The sequence below is a fragment of the Adiantum capillus-veneris genome, chromosome 18, assembly GCF_014529385.1.
Source record: "Adiantum capillus-veneris isolate H3 chromosome 18, ASM1452938v2, whole genome shotgun sequence".
Taxonomy (NCBI): Eukaryota; Viridiplantae; Streptophyta; class Polypodiopsida; order Polypodiales; family Pteridaceae; genus Adiantum; species Adiantum capillus-veneris.
This window is the reverse complement of record NC_140948.1, coordinates 52,402,000-52,421,190: the sequence shown is the minus strand read 5'-3', so window position 1 is coordinate 52,421,190 and position 19,191 is coordinate 52,402,000. Positions and strand designations below refer to the sequence as shown.

Genomic DNA, 19,191 nt, shown 5'->3' with positions numbered 1-19,191 from the left:
ATTCATCCTCTCAGCAACACCATTTTGAGGAGGATTGTAAGGAGCAGTAAGTTCACGTTTTATACCTTTTGACTCACAAAAGTCCTGAAAGGCCTTTGAAACATACTCTCCACCAATGTCAGTGCGTAAGCATTTAAGCTTCTTGCCACTCTGATTCTCCACAGGTGTCACAAACGTTTTGAAAACAGTAAACGCTTCATCCTTGTGCTTGAGAAAGTAAACCCATACTTTCCTCGAGTAATCATCTATAAATGTCATAAAGTAAGAAGCTCCCCCTAGAGATAGGTTAGGCATAGGTCCACACAAATCACTATGAACAAGTGCCAACTGTGTATCTCTTCTACTGGTTCTATGCTTATGTGGCTTCTGTGTTTGCTTACCATACAGACAATGTTCACAGAATTCAAAATCATTAAATGAAAAGCCAGGCAAATAACCAGAACAAGACAAGATTTCCATTCCCTTCTTGGACATATGTCCTAAGTGGCTATGCCACAAAGAAACGTTCGGCTGCTCGGTTACATTGATTACATTTTTAGAGACATTTGATACATAAATCATGTAAAGTCCTCCAGACTTTACTCCATGTGCTACTGTCATAGAACCTTTGGATATCTTCCACATGTTTTGTCCAAAAGTGGTGACGTAGCCAGCATCATCAAGTAAACCTGTGCTGATCAAGCTCTTTGTAATTGCGGGAACATGTCTCACATTTTTCAGCGTGAAAGAAGAGCCATTCTGAAACTTCAATTGAACATCTCCAACACCTAAGATCTCACATGTCTGCCCATTGCCTAGCCGAACATGATCTTTACCTTGATTATCTAAGATCAATTTAATGAAAGGAGCAAGGGCAGCTATGCCATGTGGCCACATGTGATTGGCCTACTAAATGAGGAGAGAGAGAGAGAGAGAGAGAGAGAGAGAGAGAGAGAGAGAAGGGCGTGTTTACAAATCCTGGACACATCAGGGTCACCCTCATGTTGCTGTATGGCAGCAGTTCGCAACGCAGGGACTTCGCCAGACCCCTCACTGCGTATTTAGATGCTGTGTAGGCAGCATGCCCATACATGAACATTTGAAACGCATCAAAAATTTAGCACCAAGGACTGATACAACCCCAAGAGGTGTGTGTGTGTGTGTGAGAGAGAGAGAGAGAGAGAGAGAGAGAGAGAGAGAGAGAGAGAGCTTACAAAAGAAGCCAAAGATGATATGAAGACTATCGATACAGGATGCGTAGCACTGTGTTCTTTCAAAGAGGGAAGAGCTTCATGAAGAGGGTATATGGAGGGAGCCATTCAGATTTTTTCGAATGACAGTATCAATGTCCTTGAGTGACGAATTTTCAAGGTAGCCTCCTCGTGTAAGGCCTGCATTGCACACCAGCACATCAATGGGCTTCCAAAGTAAGGCCTGCCTCACAGACGCAGTTATCGCAGCGTAGTCACCAACATCGGCAACCCGGGATCAAGAAAGGACATATTAGAAGGTTTATCTAGCCATAAATGAAAATCCCGCCAATGCAGAACATACTCTCTCTCTCTCTCTCTCTCTCTCTCTCTCTCTCTCTCTCTCTCTCTCTCTCTCTCTCTCTGTGAGCACAAGGAACTACTCTTGGAATGCACTGAATGCAGGATATGTACAAGAGGACTAGGGCTAGGAAGCTGTGAACTGTTTTCAGCAGATGCGAAGCAAGAGCTATCTCCAAACGCAATCACCTACGTGTAGCTTGAAGGCATCCCAACAAGTCTTTGACGAGCTTCCTATGCAGGATGTCGTCTTGTGGAATGCATTGATTGCAAGATATGCCCAACAGGGTCCTAGCGCTGGGCTGTATACAGCAGATGCAAAGAGAGGGAAGCTTTCCCAAATGCAATCACCTATGCTTGTATCTTCAAGGCATGTGGCATTGTGCAGATGCTGATATGGGCAAAAGAATTCACGATGATATTGTTAGCCAGAGGTTGTCGAAAAAAAAAGAGGTACTTTGCACTGTCTTGGCATGTATACCAAATGTGGTGCACTTGAGAAAGCACAAAAAGTGCTTGAGAAGCTTACTGTTCGGAGCGGCATCTCTTGGAATGCACTGAATGCAGGATATGCACAAGAGGACCAGGGCTAGGAAGCTGTAGACTATTTTCACAGATGTGAAGCGAGAGCTATCTCCATACGCGATTGCCTACGTGTATATCTTAAAGCCATCTTGCTCTATGCAAGATGCTGATATGGACTCAGATGCATACTGTAGCCGAGAAGAGAGATAATCGAGACCACAAAGCTCTGGACTGTTTTTTGCTGCAGCTTGAAAGCCTCCAGCTCCGGATGCAATCACCTACACGTGTAGCTTGAAGGCATCTTACATGATGACCGCAAAGCTTTGGACTGTTTTCTGCTGCAGCTTGAAAGCATCCAGCTCCGGATGCAATCACCTACACGTGCAGCTTGAAGGCATCTCGCATCATGCAAGATGTTGGTATGGGCAAAAGAGTTTACGATGATCTTGCTAGTCAGAGCACACCACAGCCGGGGAGAGAGAGTATATCAGCAATGGTTGAACTAGCTTCCTCTCGAGAATCTTGTCTCTTCGAGTGCATTGATTGTGGGATATGCCCAACAGGGGTAGGGCCAGGAACCTCTGGACTGTTTTCAGCATATGCGAAGAGAGGGCCTCAAGCTCCGGATGCAATCACCTACACGTGTGGGTTGAAGGCATCTCGCATCATGCTCCTGTCAATGCCCAACAAGTCTTTGACGAGCTTACTATGCGGGATCTCGTCTTGTGGAATGCTGGATATGCCAAACAGGGTCCTAGCACTGGGCTGTTTTCAGCAGATGCAAAGAGAGGGCAGCTCTCCTAAATGCAATCACCTACGCTTGTATCTTCAAGGCATGTGGCATTATGTAGATGCTGATATGGGCAAAAGAATTCACGATGATATTGTTAGCCAGAGGTTGTCGAAAAATAATGAGGTATGTATACCAACTGTGGTGCACTTCAGAAAGCACAAAAACTGCTTGAGGAGCTTACTGTTCGGAGTGGCATCTCTTGGAATGCATAAGAGGACATGTGGACTGTTTTCAGCAGATGTGAAGTGAGAGCTATCTCCAGATGCAATCGCCTACGTGTATATCTTAAAGGCATGTAGCTCTACGCAAGATCCTGATATGGACACAGAAATTCATGATGATATTGTTACTCAGATGCTATTGAAAAGAGATGCCATGTTGACACTCCCTTGGTCGATGTGTATGCCAAATGTGGTGCACTTGAGAAAGCACATTAGTGCTCGAGGAGCTTTTCGTTTGGAACAGCATCTCTTGGAATGCGCTGATTGTGGGATATGCACAACAGGAGTAGGACTAGAAAGCTCTAGGATGTTTTCAGCAGATGCATAGTGAGAGCCTTTGTCCAGATGCAATCACCTACGTATTCATCTTGAAGGCATGTGGCTCTACGTAAGATGCTGATATGGGCACAAAAATTTACAATTTCTTTGTTTGTCTGAGGCTTTTGAAAATAGAGGTCATGGTTGGCACTCCCTTGGTCGATATGTATGTCAAATGTGGTACGCTTCAGAAAGCATAAAAAGTGCTTGAGGAGCTTCTTGTCCGGAATGTCGTCTCTTGGAACGCACTGATTACGGGATATGCGCAACATGAGCAGGGACAAAAAGCTCTAGGCTGTTTTCAGCGGATGCAAAGCGAGTGTATCTCTCACCATTCAGTCACTAATGCAGGGGAGCCTGGAATGGCTTGCTTGGTCAACTTTCTTTTGATATACTTCGAAGCATTCTTCTCCAAGCTGTAGCAACATCTTGTCTCTCTCTCTCCATGGCTTTCTCCAATTTCATCCCATATGTACTGTCAACGAGGCTATCAAAAACCTTAAATATGTTGTCATGCTAGCAAGTAGTAAGTAGAAGGGAGGAGGGCCTTGCTGGAGTCGTAACGTCATACTTGTTGCATACGCATGCCTGTCAGATCACCCCACTACACTGGCATTGGGCTAAAACAACATTCAACACGAGGAAGTAAAAGAGCAAACCTACAGCTCATGTAGTAGAGAGCCACACTTACACTTCACAGAGCACCATAACTTCTTGAAAAGCTTCCTAGCTCTGGTCTGTTTTCAGCATATTCGAAGTGATGGCCTCCCTCATAATTGCAAGATTTGCTCCAAAAGGGCAGCGCCAAAAAGCTCTAGGTTGTTTTCAACAGATGCGACGCAAGGAATCTTGGACAAAGATGTCATGCTTGGCCGTATTTTGATCAATATGTATGTCAAATGGGGTGCCCCAAAGACGACGAATTTGTGTATGTGTGCATGGGACCCTACCGACGAACGATACGACGGACTCAACATCAATCGACATGTTTGCAGAAGTCGCAAAATGGATGACGATGGTAGAACGTATACTTGTGGGAAGGTGGCGGAACAATGCAAGGAAGGTCTAGAAGCGGCTCCATCCAAGATTGTGCGTTGATCCGTACGACCAATACCAAAGGTACACTTATATTCCGTATATTCGTTTCCTTTGTGTGATCTCAAAAGTACTTAGATTAAATCATATACACATTTAAGCAAAAAATTTACATCATTTTTATTCAAAAGATTGTAGATGAAGGTGACAAAGGTTGAAGATTTTTGATGTCCAACAAAGGAACATATAGACAATACGTCACGGCAAGGCAACGTGGAATAATACATGTCTTCATAAAACATCGGTAGTGAGTTCTTCCTTGTAAAGCTGTAGTATTTTTACAATAATAAAGTCCCTTCAACATTGGAGGAGAAGCATAAGTCCTCCTTCAACATTGAAGGGGATAAAAGTGGCGGGGGGAGGGCACGTTCTCTACGGTATTATTATAAATCTGGAGAACGGTGCAAACTCCACACCATACATATGTATGGTTTTTTCTTTTTTTTATGGACACGAGCATCTTAAATGCACGAAATGCATCTCGTTTCTTTTTTATTATCATGTGAAACTGTTTACATTCATACATCTTTTCATGCAAAATCTCATTTGCGATGCGAGGTCATAGAGCTTCTGGTGAAAGCTTCGAGAGAGGAGATATGCTAACAAGCCATCAACACAAACTATGCCATGAGGTAAGAGCCACACCATTATCACTTTTTGGATTCTTACCATGTGCACAGTAAAGCAATCAAGGCAAACTAGTTAGTGGTCACATAAGAGGTAAACCACTCCTTGTTTGGAGACACATGAAGTGATGCCCCTGAGTCTATAATCCAGTCACTCAGTGCATTTCCATCAGATGCTGTAAGAAGAGCAGAAGTAGATGTCTCCTGACACTAGACTGTCATCCTCTGCAACAGTGTTTGTCACATTTATTTCTTGAATCTTCACTGAGGACTTGTTCTTCTCACCATGGTCTTCAGCTTTCTCTTTGCCTTTTTCTGCTTTCCATTCTCTGCAGTGTCTTTTCATGTGACCCTTCTTGCCACAATGGTAGCATTCTATGTCACTCTTGCCTTTAGCACTGCGGGACTTGCTACGAGACTGATTCCTCTTTCCACCTTTGTACTTTTCTTTGGTCCTTTCCCTGACAACTAAGGCTGTTTCTTTGCCTTTGTCCATTGTCTTTCTATTGGTTTCTTCAGTAAGCAGACTGCCTTCTACACTTGCTATGGTCAAACCATATGGAGGTGCAGAATTACTCAAAGCTGTGCGAAAAGTGTCCCAACTTTCCGGCAATGTGATCAACAGGAACATAGCTCTAACAGGTTCATCAAACTTGACACCTTGAGCTGACAACTGACTGTAGATGGTGTTGAATTCATTCAGATGATTGGACATAGGTGTCCCTTCTTTCATCTTCAAGTCAACAAGCTTCTTAAGCCAGTATACCTGTGAAGCTGCACTGTGCTTCTCATAAAGATCACTCAGCTTTGTCCATACTTCATGAACCGACATCTCGTCTGCTACATTGAAGTAAACGCTTTCTGCCAAAGTCAGCATAATGGTAGAAAGTGCCAATTCATCCATTTCGCTCCATTCATCTTCGTCCATATCTTCTGGTTTTATCCCCTTGAGCTTTATAGGTTTTATCTGCTTCTTTTGTACCAACACGTGCCAAATCTGCTTCTTCCACAATGGGAAATTGGTTCCATCCAGCTTCTTGATATTGTAAAGAGCAGTGTCCTGTGATCCAGCCATAGCTACGCTTCACAGTAGTTTACTTTCCTGGGAAAAATTCAGCAGAGTTTCCCCTGTAAACTGACCTCTGAACCAATATCAACCTGTCAAATGAACCAAGAAAGCTTTAGATTCTGCATAAATTTCGGCAGAGTCTCCTTTGTAAAATGGGTCTGGTGTACTCAAAAAACAGACCAAAAACAACTCAAAAAACCACTGTCTCTCTAACACTGTAAGCTGTGGGTAAACCTGTCCTCCATCTGTATTGTCTCTCACTGTCCTGTAAGCATAAACTGCGACAATGCCTCAACGGCAGTAAAGCAAAGATGCAATCCCAACTGTCTTAACTCACAGTCAATACATCCTAGCTGCCTATCTAAGGGTGCTCGAGGGATCGCTCCAAGACCTGTATCACCGAAAGGATCTCAACATTCGAAAATCCCCCAGCTCAATAAAACCTCACTCGACCCTCAACAAAGGCTGCAGTAAATCTGACAATACATAGAGTTTCCACAAAGTCATACATCCACAAATTTCCCACTATATGTTGTAACCGTTGCGGCGGTTGTTTGCTGCGTGACTCACAGCCAGCAAACCCTCAACAGACATACATCATCTGTGACAATACATCCCATGTGGAAGTACCTGCAATGTCAGGATGAAATCTGGAATATCAAGCAGCAAACACAAGCTACCTGATGAACTAGTGGATGTCGCCTACAATTTGTGTGTAGATGCACCCGTGTTGTATGTGATACGCCTCCAAGAACTGTGAGCCGTCCTTCGATGTGTAGACAACCAAAAATCAGCACTCTGGGAGTGCCGACATCGTCAGCACCTGCAGTCGTAGGCCGAAACCCCAAATTTGCAGAGTCGGATCTGCACCTGCCAAGACCACGTAGTCGAAAATGGCCTGCGCAGAGCTTTGTCGAAGCCGAACGGTGGCCGAGATGACCTCAGAATGAAATTCTGAGAACACCTAGCCCTTCGGGTCAGCCCATAGGATTTGGGGCCGTGTCTTCGCCTGTCGAATCTCACTCCAATCTGAGCAGGTGACTCTGGCTACCTGCAAATGCTGCCCCGAGCCTCGATCTGAGCTCTGATACCGGTTGAAGGAGTACGAGTGGAAGTGTGACGCGAGAGAGAGTGCGAGAAGAAGAGCACGACGATATGGTGAACTCGCTCTGCTGTAATGTGTAGAGCATAGTGAGTTCTTATTAGGTTTTTACAAAAGAATATGTGTACATACCTGGCGGCCCGCCCACTTACCTGGGCGACCACATTGGACTTTATACCCCAACACACTAGCATCCGTTTCAACCACAAACGGTTTGCTAGGATCCACAATGTGCAATATTGGTGCAGTAGTCACCAAGTGCTTTAGTGTCCGAAAGCTCTCGTTGAGACGCTCATTCCAGACAATAGGGGGATTACCTTTACGACGAGGACCCGAAGTCTTCGGCCCTTTTATCCCTCCTTTTAAAAGTTGCGTAAGCGGAGCATCAACTTTAGAGTAATCCTTGATGAACTTGTGAAAGAATCGAGTAAAACCTAAAAAGGACTTTACTTGGCGTACATTCTTCAGAATGGGCCAATTTCACACTCTATCCAATTTTTCAGGATCGACGTGAATTCCATCGCGAGTAATAATGTGACCCAAGTATAGAAGCTCTTTCTTAAAGAATTCACATTTAGAAGCCTTAGCGTAAAGCTTCTCAGTTCTCAGTACTTTGAGAACAGTACGTATATATACTAGGTGCTCAGACAAACTTCGGCTGTAGATCAAGATATCATCGAGAAATACAACAACGAAGTTGCCTAAAAATGGTCTCAGCAGATCATGCATCATCTGCTGAAACGTAGCCGAAGCATTGGTCAAACCAAAAGGCAAGACCAAAAACTCGTAGTGACCATAACGCGTATGGAAGCCTGTCTTAGGAATATCTTTCAGTTTGATCCGTATCTGATGATAGCCAGATCGCAGGTCTATCTTCGTAAAATACAACGCTCCATGGAGCCGATCTATCAGATCGTCCATACGCGGGAGCGGATACTTGTTCTTGACAGTGAGTTTATTCAACCCCTTGTAATCCACGCAGAAGCGCATAGTGTTATCCTTCTTTCGAGAAAGTAGCACTGGCGCTCCCCACGAGGATTTGCTAGGCCGAACAAAACCCTTGTCGAGATAATCCTTCAGCTGTCGCTGAATCTCGTCCTCCTCGGTTTTACTAAACCGATAGGGTTGCTTTGAGAAGGGCTGACTACCAGCCACCAACTCAATGCCATGATCTACTCCTCTCGAAGGCGGCAAGCCAGGAGGTAGATTATCAAGAAAAACATCCTTGAAATCAGTCATGAATTATCAGGAAAACATCCTTGAAATCAGTCATGATTTCTCGGATAAGGTTGGCTTCGTTGGAATCCCAAAGTTCAACAGAAGAACATTTCTACAAAATTCAGTGACAGAAGTACCAAGCACTAATGAATCAAACCAAGCAGATGGTACACATTGGTAAAAGTCAACATCAGAAGACTTTATTTCGTTATACATTTCCAAAGCAGTAACAATTGGTATTGCAAAACCATTATTTACAGACTTCTGATTAGAAAGCGACACAGATACATGAGGCATGTTCTGTTTAACAAAAACAAGAGAGTGATGTACATAGTCTATATACAATGAGTCTTGTTTATCATAAAACCATGGAATTCCTAAAATAACATCTGCTCTGTCCAGGCGCATGATGTGGAAGTCCAGGTTCTCTTTGTAATCAGCCAGCTCGAGCGACAAGTCTGGAACCATCCGATTCCATACATCCGTATCGACGCCACGAGCCATCTTCACGTGATACTCATGGTCACTGTCCTGCGTCCGCAGGTTCAGTTTCTGCACCAATTTTGCATCCACAAAATTGAGGAGTACGGTCACGTCGTGACCATTGATCTTCCCGAGGAAACGGAGAAGATCGTGCTTACCAAACACTTGGGTGCTAAAAGTACAATTTGTGTATGAACTGTGCTCTAAATGATGGATTTCAACTCGAACAACATCAGAGTTACCTGAGATCTCGTGAATCTGAACCGAAGGACGGCCTTGCGGTTTCTGCGTCTTCTTCTTCTTATGGCAATCCTTGATTTGGTGACCAGTCTGGCCATATCCGAAGCAAGCCCCCTTCTTCACTGCATCAGCAACTGAAGCGTTTCTGGCTTTCTTCTTTTCCTGAGAAGATCTCGGCGGTGATTCGGACTTATGCTGGAATTGGGGTCGCTTTCTCGAAGCACCCTCATCGGATTGATGGTCTGCAGTTCTTTTCTTCTCATAATTCGCTCCATTGATCAAATGGAACGTCTTGGCCTTTGCCACTGCATCCTCGACGTCAGTTGGGGCTTTATCCTTAATCAAGGCCCAACGGTAGTCCTCATGCAATCCCAGCAGATACATGTGCACGGCGTGCGTAGAATCCACAGAAGGTGAGTGCCTCTTTGAAAGCTGTCGTATATTTATCAAAAGACAGAGTTTTCATCGAAAGACTTTGTAGTTTGGCGTAAGCTTTCAAAGGGTCCATTTTAGCGAAATCCTTCTTGAATTTCACACAAAATCCAGCCCACGTCGTAGGCTTTTCTGACATATCACGCCACCAGGTAAGCCCCTTACTGCGCAGATAAAGAGGAATCGTCTGAATCCTCCGTTCATCATGCTCCCCATGGAGATCAAAGTATGTGGTCAACTGGTGCAACCAGTTATTTACAGCCAATTCCGTACACTCTTTCTCTTCATCTGAGAAATTTGTAGTTTTGTACGGAATTGTGGTAGTTGGACCACCCGGCGAACGCCCAAAAGCAGCAATCTGCGTTCGCAAATGTTAGAGGTGGGTTTCGCCCTCGGAAATACGTGCAGTCGTCGATTGAGCCATATTTTCGAGAGTAGAAAGTCTGGAACTGAGTCCCTGTACGACCCCTTCGAGAGAGGCCAAGCGAAGGTTCGTCTGAACATTCGCGTTTTCCAGAGCGGTAACACGCTGGTCGAAACTCTGGAAAGTGCTTGTAATCCATGTGTAGAGAGCATGCGTGAATGGGATTTGAATGTTACCTGGCGCGTCATCACGCTGCACATCTGAGCTGGAGGAATCCATGGCGGAGTGCATGAAAAAACTGGAAAATTCACGCGAAACTGAGCCTTTTCTGCACTTTTCAGTCGCGAAAAGTTGAGGTTGTGAAGAGCTCCACGCATTGGCGTGAGCGTGTGAAGGTGAGCAGGTGATGGCGGGAGCGCGAGCGAGTGAGATAGAGGAGTAGTAGAGAGGAGGAGAGGGCTGAAAAATGACTTCCTCGGCAGGAAAATTGAGTCTTTGTAAGTGACTTTTAATAATCAGCAGGTTTCATACTCTCTTTAAAAAAAATGTAAAGTGTCCAGGCCCCCTTTTTTAAAATAAGTCAAGGGCCTTTGGCCACTTAAATAAAAGGTCCTTGGGGAGTTAATAAAGCCAGCGTTAAAAAAAAGAAGCCATCAGCGTGGATTTTTCGAAGGCAGCGCTGGCCAAAATTTGACGCGTGGAGAGAAGAGGGGCGCCTTGGGACTTGTGCCCGCTTGCGGAGAACACACGAAGGAAGCAAGCGCGCTAGAGCAATCCACGTGAGAGAGGCCACGTTGGGTCTCTCTCTCTCCTTGCGCAATTTCTCTCTCTCTTTCTCTCCTGCAACGTTTCCTGCGGATTGAAGGAAACCAGCACAGACAGGTATTTCCCTCTCTCTCTCTCTCTCTCTCTCTCTCTCTCTCTCTCTCTCTCTCTGTGCTTCGCACAAGCTTCGCACAGTGAGAGTTACAGAGAGAGGAATTGACAGAGAGATGCAAAAGTGTACCATATGCTGAAATTTAATCAAGAACAGCAATTTAATGAGTAATATACTGATTTTCATCAAAAAACCAGTAAAATCAATTAGTAATATCGTGATTTTTCGCATTTTTCACCTGCTGGGCTGCTGAATTTTATAAAAAAATCAGCGAGCAACACATTAAATTTCTCCTGCACACAAGCTTATGAGAAGAAAATAATCAGTTAAACAGTTAGTTCATAAAAAATGACATAAAACAGTGATTATCCGACTCGAACCAGTCTGTAAGTGTGCACTCGGTCCTTCGTGCAGCCAAGCCGGCTCTGATACCATGAAACGAACGAGGAGATAGGATCTCCCGGCCACACAGACCGCCTACAGACACGCGTCTGACGAACCACCCAACCATAGCCACCATCCGGCAGCTCCCTCGTGCTGGGCCAGCGTCTGAGGACGTAGGCGTGCACCTGTAAGACCGAGCGTCCCATACCACCCGGCCTCACCTCCTCGAGGTGACCTCGCGGGCTAACCACTCGCACTCTGTCAGTGGGGTCGATAACTGCAAATGAGGCCTTGGCCTCCCTTTTATAATAATGGCCGGCCACACTGGCCACTACGTCCGCCCGGACACTGGACGCCCATCCCAACGGCATCTGGGCTAGATCCCCTCTCCTATGAGCGGGACATAACACATGTAATGATAAAAGGGTGCTAATCACGCTAAATCATCTATGACATGTATATTTGGCTAGTGGCATGCAATCGAGGACGTTCGCGATTTCAAGAGGGGGGTATGTCACGAGACTGTGACAAACACTAACTTCATTTGTTGGTTTCTTTTCCTTGATTTTTATTTAATTTTTGGGACCCTCTTTTTTTAAGTCACAAATGGCCGGTGTGAAACGGCCCATGGTCGAGAGGTTTACCTGCAACAGTGGAGGCCAGGTCGCCACATGATGGTTGGGCCAATTGGCATTGGAATCTGAGTGGTAAATGGGTGGCTAGGCTCAGTTAAAGTCATTCAGGCTCCATGCGAGACTTCTAAGTTAGTGGGTATTGGAAATTAACTCAAAAGGGCAAAGTGGACACTTGGCGGCTCCAGAGCAGTCTGCAAGGACAACTTAGCAAGGGGGGCGCCCAAAATCGATTTGGGGAAGGAGGAGGGCTAATTTGACATCATTAAGTGACTACAGTGTGTGTGGGAGTAATGGGTACATGTCTACAGCTTTAATGGAAAGCTTGCCTTCTCCTCCGTCTTATCTAACATGATGATTCTGCTCTCGTGCACCTCTCCCCCTTTAAAATCAAAATGCCCAGCTCAAGGGCTATTCATCTCTATGTACAGTTATGTAGTTTTATGTGTGATTGTTGAGGCAAGAGCCTCTTGCACAAGTACCGAATTAGCTAATTGCTAATCCCAAGTAGGTACAGGTTGATTTGGAGAGATTTCTCGTGAGAAATCTCGTCTAAATCAAAGGGCAAGTAGCCCTACAGGTGGGAGAACTTGAGAGATTGCTATGGATGCGATTGACACGCAAAACGAAGCCCAACATAGAGAATTACAGCTTGCTGTAATTTATTGCAGGTTTAGGGTTTTGACCCTTTTTGATGCATAAAGGTCCTAGGAGCTTCGGGGAAGCTAGGAACTGCTAAACAAGTGTTTTGGAGCCTTTTAGAGGCTGTAAATGGAGACTTCAGCGTTCTCTTGCAAGGTTTGCAAAAGTGCTTCAATTCATGTGGAAAGTCACCTAGTACATGGGGGTTTTGTCTGTGAAGCCCTACTGTTGTTATGGTGCCGAAATTGGGCTAGAGTAGGCCATTTTCAGCCGGATAGCAGTGGGACAACTCGTAGAAGTTTAGGAATTTTCTCCAAGTTTAATTGGAATAAAGAAATACGGAAAGGGGCGCCAACCTTGGGGCCAACAGGGTGTCAAAACAGATTCATATAAAAAAGAAAGTATGTTAGGAGATTGTAGAGGTTGAGAACTAAGAAATAGTTTATGTATTTTGATTGCATACTTTATGGATCTTGAGATCACTCGGATATTTATCTTTAGGCTTGTGCCCTTGAGATGTTTCATTTTAATGGAAGATTTTCTTTGTAGAAAAAGGAAAGTAATGAATATTAATTTGTGGGTTGGTCACAGATGGGCGCATACCCTAAAAGCACAGCAGTTTTGGTGAGAAACCATGGCATTTATGTTTGGGGAGATTCTTGGATAAGTGCCAAGACTCAGGTAAAACTCTTTGGGGATATTTTTATCTTCAGCATTTGGAAATAATTTCTGATGTACTACATTTCATTCCTTCTTGGGTTTGGACTGGCCAAATGTATATAGTACATGATGTTATGTTTTGCGTGGCGTGGTGTGATGCAGGCTGAGTGCTACCACTATCTATTTGAGGCTGCGCTGAGGTTACATAGTCTGGGACTTGATCCTGCAGATCCAAAACATGGACCCCTAACCACTTTAAAAGCTTCCTCTTGTGATAGTTTTTCCGATGGAACAGTAGTAGAAAACGGAACACAAGAGGGTGTCTCTCAAGGATTTCCAAGGCAACAGCATCCCAACCCAGTAATTAACTATCCCTACGCTCTCTCAGATGGCAAGAACAAGGCTGTACTGAGAGTGACTAGTTTCAATTTGGTTAAACTGTATTTTGTTTTGCTCACATTGGTTTTTAAGTCTGTTTTATACTTTAGGATATCAAAGATAGTGACGCTACTTTGTTACATAAGATGGATCCTGGAAACTTCTTTTCAGACAATCATATGGGCTATTGGGACATAGCTGACACAATTTGTGAGAGTATTGCTAACTCACATCACATTTTTTAGAGTGCAGCAAGGAAAATAGTGCAAAATGTTTTTCTCCAGAAAAGGACTGATCATTTTTGGGGTTGCTTGGAAAACTAGGAAAGTAGATTCAACAGGCAATGGTGAGCACTCTAGTGATCACTTCCTTGATACACTGTTATATGTGATCAGCAGAAAGGACACTGATTGGATTGTGATTAATGTGTTTGTTTCCGGTAATGCTTTATTTAGTTGGCTCGGAGTGCTTCAGATTGTTATGGGATTTCCACGTTCTCTTTAGGGGGGAGAAAAGTCCTTTTGGGGGAAAAAAGAACAAGAAAATTCCCAGACCACTCTGAAGCACTCTGAGCTGTTTTTTTTTAATAGAAAAAGATCCTTCCTTTAGTTAATAAAACTGCCCATAGGGCTACAGACCACCTCTACTAGAGAGGGCTACATCAAAAGCATGGGGAGACTCTCTCAGTGAGTAAACAAAATATGTACAATGAGGGCTAAATCAAAAAATGGGAGAGGAGGAAAGAGCCACACAGGTGGACGGTAGTGCCATCTGGGCTTACTGGAACAAGGTGAAGAAAGGCCCTGGGCGCCAAAGTCGCAGGAAAGCCTCTCTGCGCTCCCGCATGCGGTCGGAGTTGCCCTGAAGTCTCTCGAACTGACCCCTGAGAGTGTGAATCAGCTCCAATTAAAAGTGTCGAACAGTCTCTGCCGATGGGACAAGGCAAGCCTCGAAGATGCGGAAGCAGCGGGCCCGCCATATGAACCAGAGTTTCAGGCCACAAACGAACTCCCAACACACCTCTCTCTCACTGCACCACTCGTGCGGGGTAAGCTCTATGGCAGACTGAAGTGTAGGTCGACCCCTTGGATCACTATTATCCTGCTGGTGGAGGCTAGCTCAAAATGAACTTCCAACACACCTCTCTCTCACTGCACCACTCGTGCGGGGTAAGCTCTATGGCATGCTGAAGTGTAGGTCGACCCCCTAGATCACTATCATCCTGTTGGTGAAGGCTAGCTCAAAATGGAGCGTAGGGCCACCAGGCTGCAACACCCCAAGTGTACTTTCGCGCTGAGAAAAGAGCTGGCATCAATCGAAGAACCCGAAGCCAAACTTGCCGTGCCATGGGGCAGTCCCGCAGACAGTGACATTGACTCTCCAAAGGATGGTCACAAGTTGCACAGTCTACTGAAAAATCACTGTGTACTAGCCAGTTGCCAACTGCTATAGCTCTGTGTGCAACTAGCCACTGGAACAAAGTGACTCTCCTCGGCTGTCTGTAGTCTCACAACCGCTCCCAAAAAATGTGACAAGAACTCAGCTGTGAGACCCTCCTCCTGCCAATGAAGTGTTACCATATACATGTGGTAGTGATGTGTGTGAACATTCAATATAGTCGTGGGATAAAACACCAATGTACAGTGCCTTATACGCCTCAACAAAATGGTGTTGCTGAGAGGAAAAACATGTCACTCACGGAAATGGCACGATGTATGGTCAAAAGTTAAGCTTTGCCGCATTCTTTTTGGCTTGAGGCCATCATGTGTGCCACTTAGGTACTAAACAAGTGTCCTACAAAAGCTTTGCAGTCTATTACTCCATATGAAGCATGGCATGATAGAAAGCCTTCTATTGATCACATGCGTGTTTTTGGTTGTTTGGCATATGCTTTGGTGCCACAAACACAACACATAAGATTGGATTGTAAGGCTGTCAATGTATTTTTGTTGGTTATAGTGCTGAAAGCAAAGGTTATAGGTTGTATCATCCGCAAACAAAGCGTATCTTGGTCTCACGGGATGTTGTGTATGTGGAAGATTCTATTCAGCCCTTGCTGTCATGTACTAAAGACAGTAATGTAAGCTCTCAAGACATTTATGACACTTTGTTGCCTCTTTTCAGTGATGAAAGTACGAATGTAAATTCCAATGAGGCAAATGTACAGCCTATGGGGGTTTCTGAAAATGTCACAGATCAGCCTATTACTGATGTAGATGTACATGATGTACTTGATGAGGAAAGGGCTGAAAATGAGCAGGCTAGAGGTATGCCAAAATGGCTCGTGCATACATTGCGTGACAGCAAATTGGATGCACCTTTGTCTGGTCGCACTCGTTCAGGTTCTCGCCATGCATCTTATGCATCAGATTGTTATGCTTTGGCTGTGCCTAGCTTACATGATGTTGAGGAACCTCTATCTTTTGATGAAGCACAGAATTCATAAAATTGGATGGCTGCCATGCAATTAGAATATGATGCACTTATAGAAAATGACACATGGACTTTATGTGATTTGCCTCCTAGCAAAAAGGCCATTGGTATGAACTGGGTTTACAAGTTGAGATTATTCACTATAAGGTTCAACTTGTTGCAAAGGGTTATGCACAACAAAAAGGCATAGATTATGAAGAGACTTTAGCTCCCACTTATCGTATGACTACTGTGCGTTTTCTATGTGCATTGGCAGCTCATTTTGGTTGGGATGTACATCAATCAGACATTGTTACTGCTTTCTTGAACGGTGATATATTTGAGGAAGTTTATGTAATGTAGCCTTGCGGTTTTGTCAAGAAAGGACAAGAGGATAAGGTGTGCAAATGTAACAAAGCTTTGTATGGGTTGAAGCAATCTCCTCGTGCTTGGTATGAGAAGGCTGACACTCATTTGGTCAAACGAGGCTTTCGTAACAGTCCAACAGAAAGCACATTGTATGTCAAGCGTGAGGGCGATGTACTTCTCATTGTTGTTCTTTATGTGGATGACTTGTTGATCAGTGGTCCCAATGAGGCACATATTACTGAATTTAAGGCTGATTTGAATGCTACTTTCAAGATGAAAGATTTGGGGCTATTGCATCATTACTTGGGCATACAGTTTAAGCAGTGTGATGGTGGTATTGTCTTGTGTCAGAAAAGTTACATAGAAATATTGCTATGTAAGTTTGGACTTGAGGATTGCAAACCTATTGCCACTGCCCTGGAAATAGGTTTGAAGTCAAGTCTACATGATGCTGGTGATCCCGCTGATGTCACTCTTTTCCAAACTGCTGTTGGCTACCTCATTTATGTATGCAACACGAGGCCGGATATTCAGTTTGCAGTCTCACAGGTCAACAGATATATGCATAGCCCAGGGTCTAAGCATTGGCAGACAGTCAAGCGGATTTTTGGCTACTTGAGTGGCACTTTACGTCTTGGCTTGTTTTATCCCAAGGGGGATCATTGCCGCCAGACTTACATGCTTTTTCGGACTCAGATGGGGCTGGTTGTTTTGACACGCGAGTGTCCACTAGTGGTTTTTATTTCATGCTTGGCAGTTCATGTAATGGTTGAGCAAGAAGCAACCTCTGTGGCCACTTCTAGTTGTGAGGCTGAGTACATGACAATCTTCACAACTACGGTTGAGTGTGTATGGCTCAGACGCCTTATGGCTGATTTGGGCGTTGGACATGACATTGCCAACACTATCTACACTGACAGTGAGAGCGCATTGATAGTTGCGAGAAACCTAGTTTTTCATGCTCGCACAAAGCACATTGAGGTGTATTACCACTATGTCAAGGAGAGGCTCTCAGCAGGAGAGATCAGCTTGGCTTATGTGCCAACACAGGACAACCTTGCAGATCTTTTCACAAAGGCATTGTCTCGTGAGAAGTTCGAAGCTTTTTGCAAAGCTTTGGGTTTACTCCCCTCTGTGGACTGATCATGTCCTCAGGGCATGGCACTTCCCTTTACTCATGTGCCAGCTCTTGTCCACCGCATCACTCAGGGGGATTTGTTACCATATACATGTGGTAGTGATGTGTGTGAACTCACTTAGGACCGCCGGGACATTTTTTCGCTTACTAGGAGATTTTTTTCCCCGTGCATTGTATATACGCCCATTCATTCTAGGGCAATCTGTATTTCCATTGCACACTAAGTAATACACTCTCTATTGTGTGCCTTGAGCTTCCTTCGTCTTCTCCAAGCTATGTGTGTTTTCCTACAACCCTCAATTCCAACATGAAGTGCTGTTGCAGGACGAGCCTCTCTCCGTGCTGCAAGTATGTGGCACCCCAGTCGAACCGTGTACTGAAAGAAGGGGATCCCAGGGTGATCGGCTGAAGAGAAGGGGTTTCTCCAAAACCACTCTCTAGGGTCCTACTATATTTGTGCCAAAGGGTAGCTCTCCCAAGCCCAAAGCCGCCAATGGCTTCTCTCAAGGTCTGCTCTGTCAGGATCTATGGAACAAGTTCTCCCACAGATGCCCTCTACTTGTATCCTGTGAAAACAACACTTCGCAACCTCTAGTGAGACTCTGTGTAGACGACCCTCTTTGTGAACCTCAAAGAACATGGGGGGTATGGGCTCCGAGCAAGCACGAATTGCAATGAAGACCTCTAGTCGTGTGAAGGCCCCCATCCATTTGGGAGCCGTTGTCTCTAGAGAAGTGAGCTAATTAGCCGGTAAAGCCTTTGTAATATCTTGACACATGCTCTGCACCCCTCTCATGCCTCGTAGCTGGATGCTCTAAGCCTCCTCAGACACACTTGAAAACTGTCGCCCGAGAGTGTGGGTTGGACCCTTTGCCATGGGACCCCAAGAAACATGAGGCCTACTACCAACCAGGTGGCCTCTCTGAGTGCTAACCATGGGGTTCCAAACAAGGGGCCGTCTCAAGCGCTCCTCCATGCAAGTGGGTTGATGCTGCTCCAGGCCACTCCTCAACTGCTCCCAAGACCTAAGCCTCCTCAGACACTTGAAAACTGTCGCCTATCGCCGAGAGTGCGGGTTGGACCCTGTGCCATGGGACCCCAAGAAACATGAGGCCTATTACCAACCAGGTGGCCTCTGTGAGTGCTAACCATGGGGTCCCAAACAAGGGGCTGTCTCAAGCGCTCCTCCATGCAAGTGGGCTGATGCTGCTCTAGGCCACTCCTCAACTGCCCTCACTCGTGCTGTCAGACATCACTCCAGTGTGCAAAGATGTACTGAAATGCACTGCAAAGACAGCAAGTCCGAGTACTCTAAGAAGAACCTGGACAACTACCACGGGGGAGTGTTCTAAGAGCCTCATGGAGTTTCTCTACTTGGAGGGGAAGCTCTAGTCTCTGACGCATCTCCTCAGTAACAAGGCAAGGCATCTGTGCCCAAACCTGCTCTCTGCATGCATCGTGGTGCTCTGACTGAGGCTCAACTGACAACAGATCCTGAAAAAAGTCTGTAGCAATTGCACACATGTCCTCAAGCTCTGAAGCAACTGACCCGTTAGGTCTCCTCAACTGGCTGACATTGGTGTGTGCATGGCGGAGCCCCACCATCTCAAAGAACTCCCAATAACTCTGTCACCCACATGGGTCCACTGAGATGCCTGCCGATGGAAGGCAAACTCATTACGCC

The 19,191-nt window shown here is 45.1% G+C and overlaps 1 protein-coding gene across 2 annotated transcripts in view; it reads left to right on the top strand.

Annotated features, from left to right (window-relative positions):
• Positions 1 to 19,191, top strand: part of LOC147435661 (haloacid dehalogenase-like hydrolase family protein) — a 64,347-nt gene that overhangs the window by 28,634 nt on the left and 16,522 nt on the right. For both annotated transcript variants that reach the window (XM_086488655.1, XM_086488654.1), the window contains 2 exons: positions 13,142 to 13,231; positions 13,373 to 13,570. In XM_086488655.1, coding sequence (XP_086344781.1) covers positions 13,142 to 13,231; positions 13,373 to 13,570 — 288 coding nt within the window. The remainder of the gene's footprint in view (positions 1 to 13,141; positions 13,232 to 13,372; positions 13,571 to 19,191) is intronic.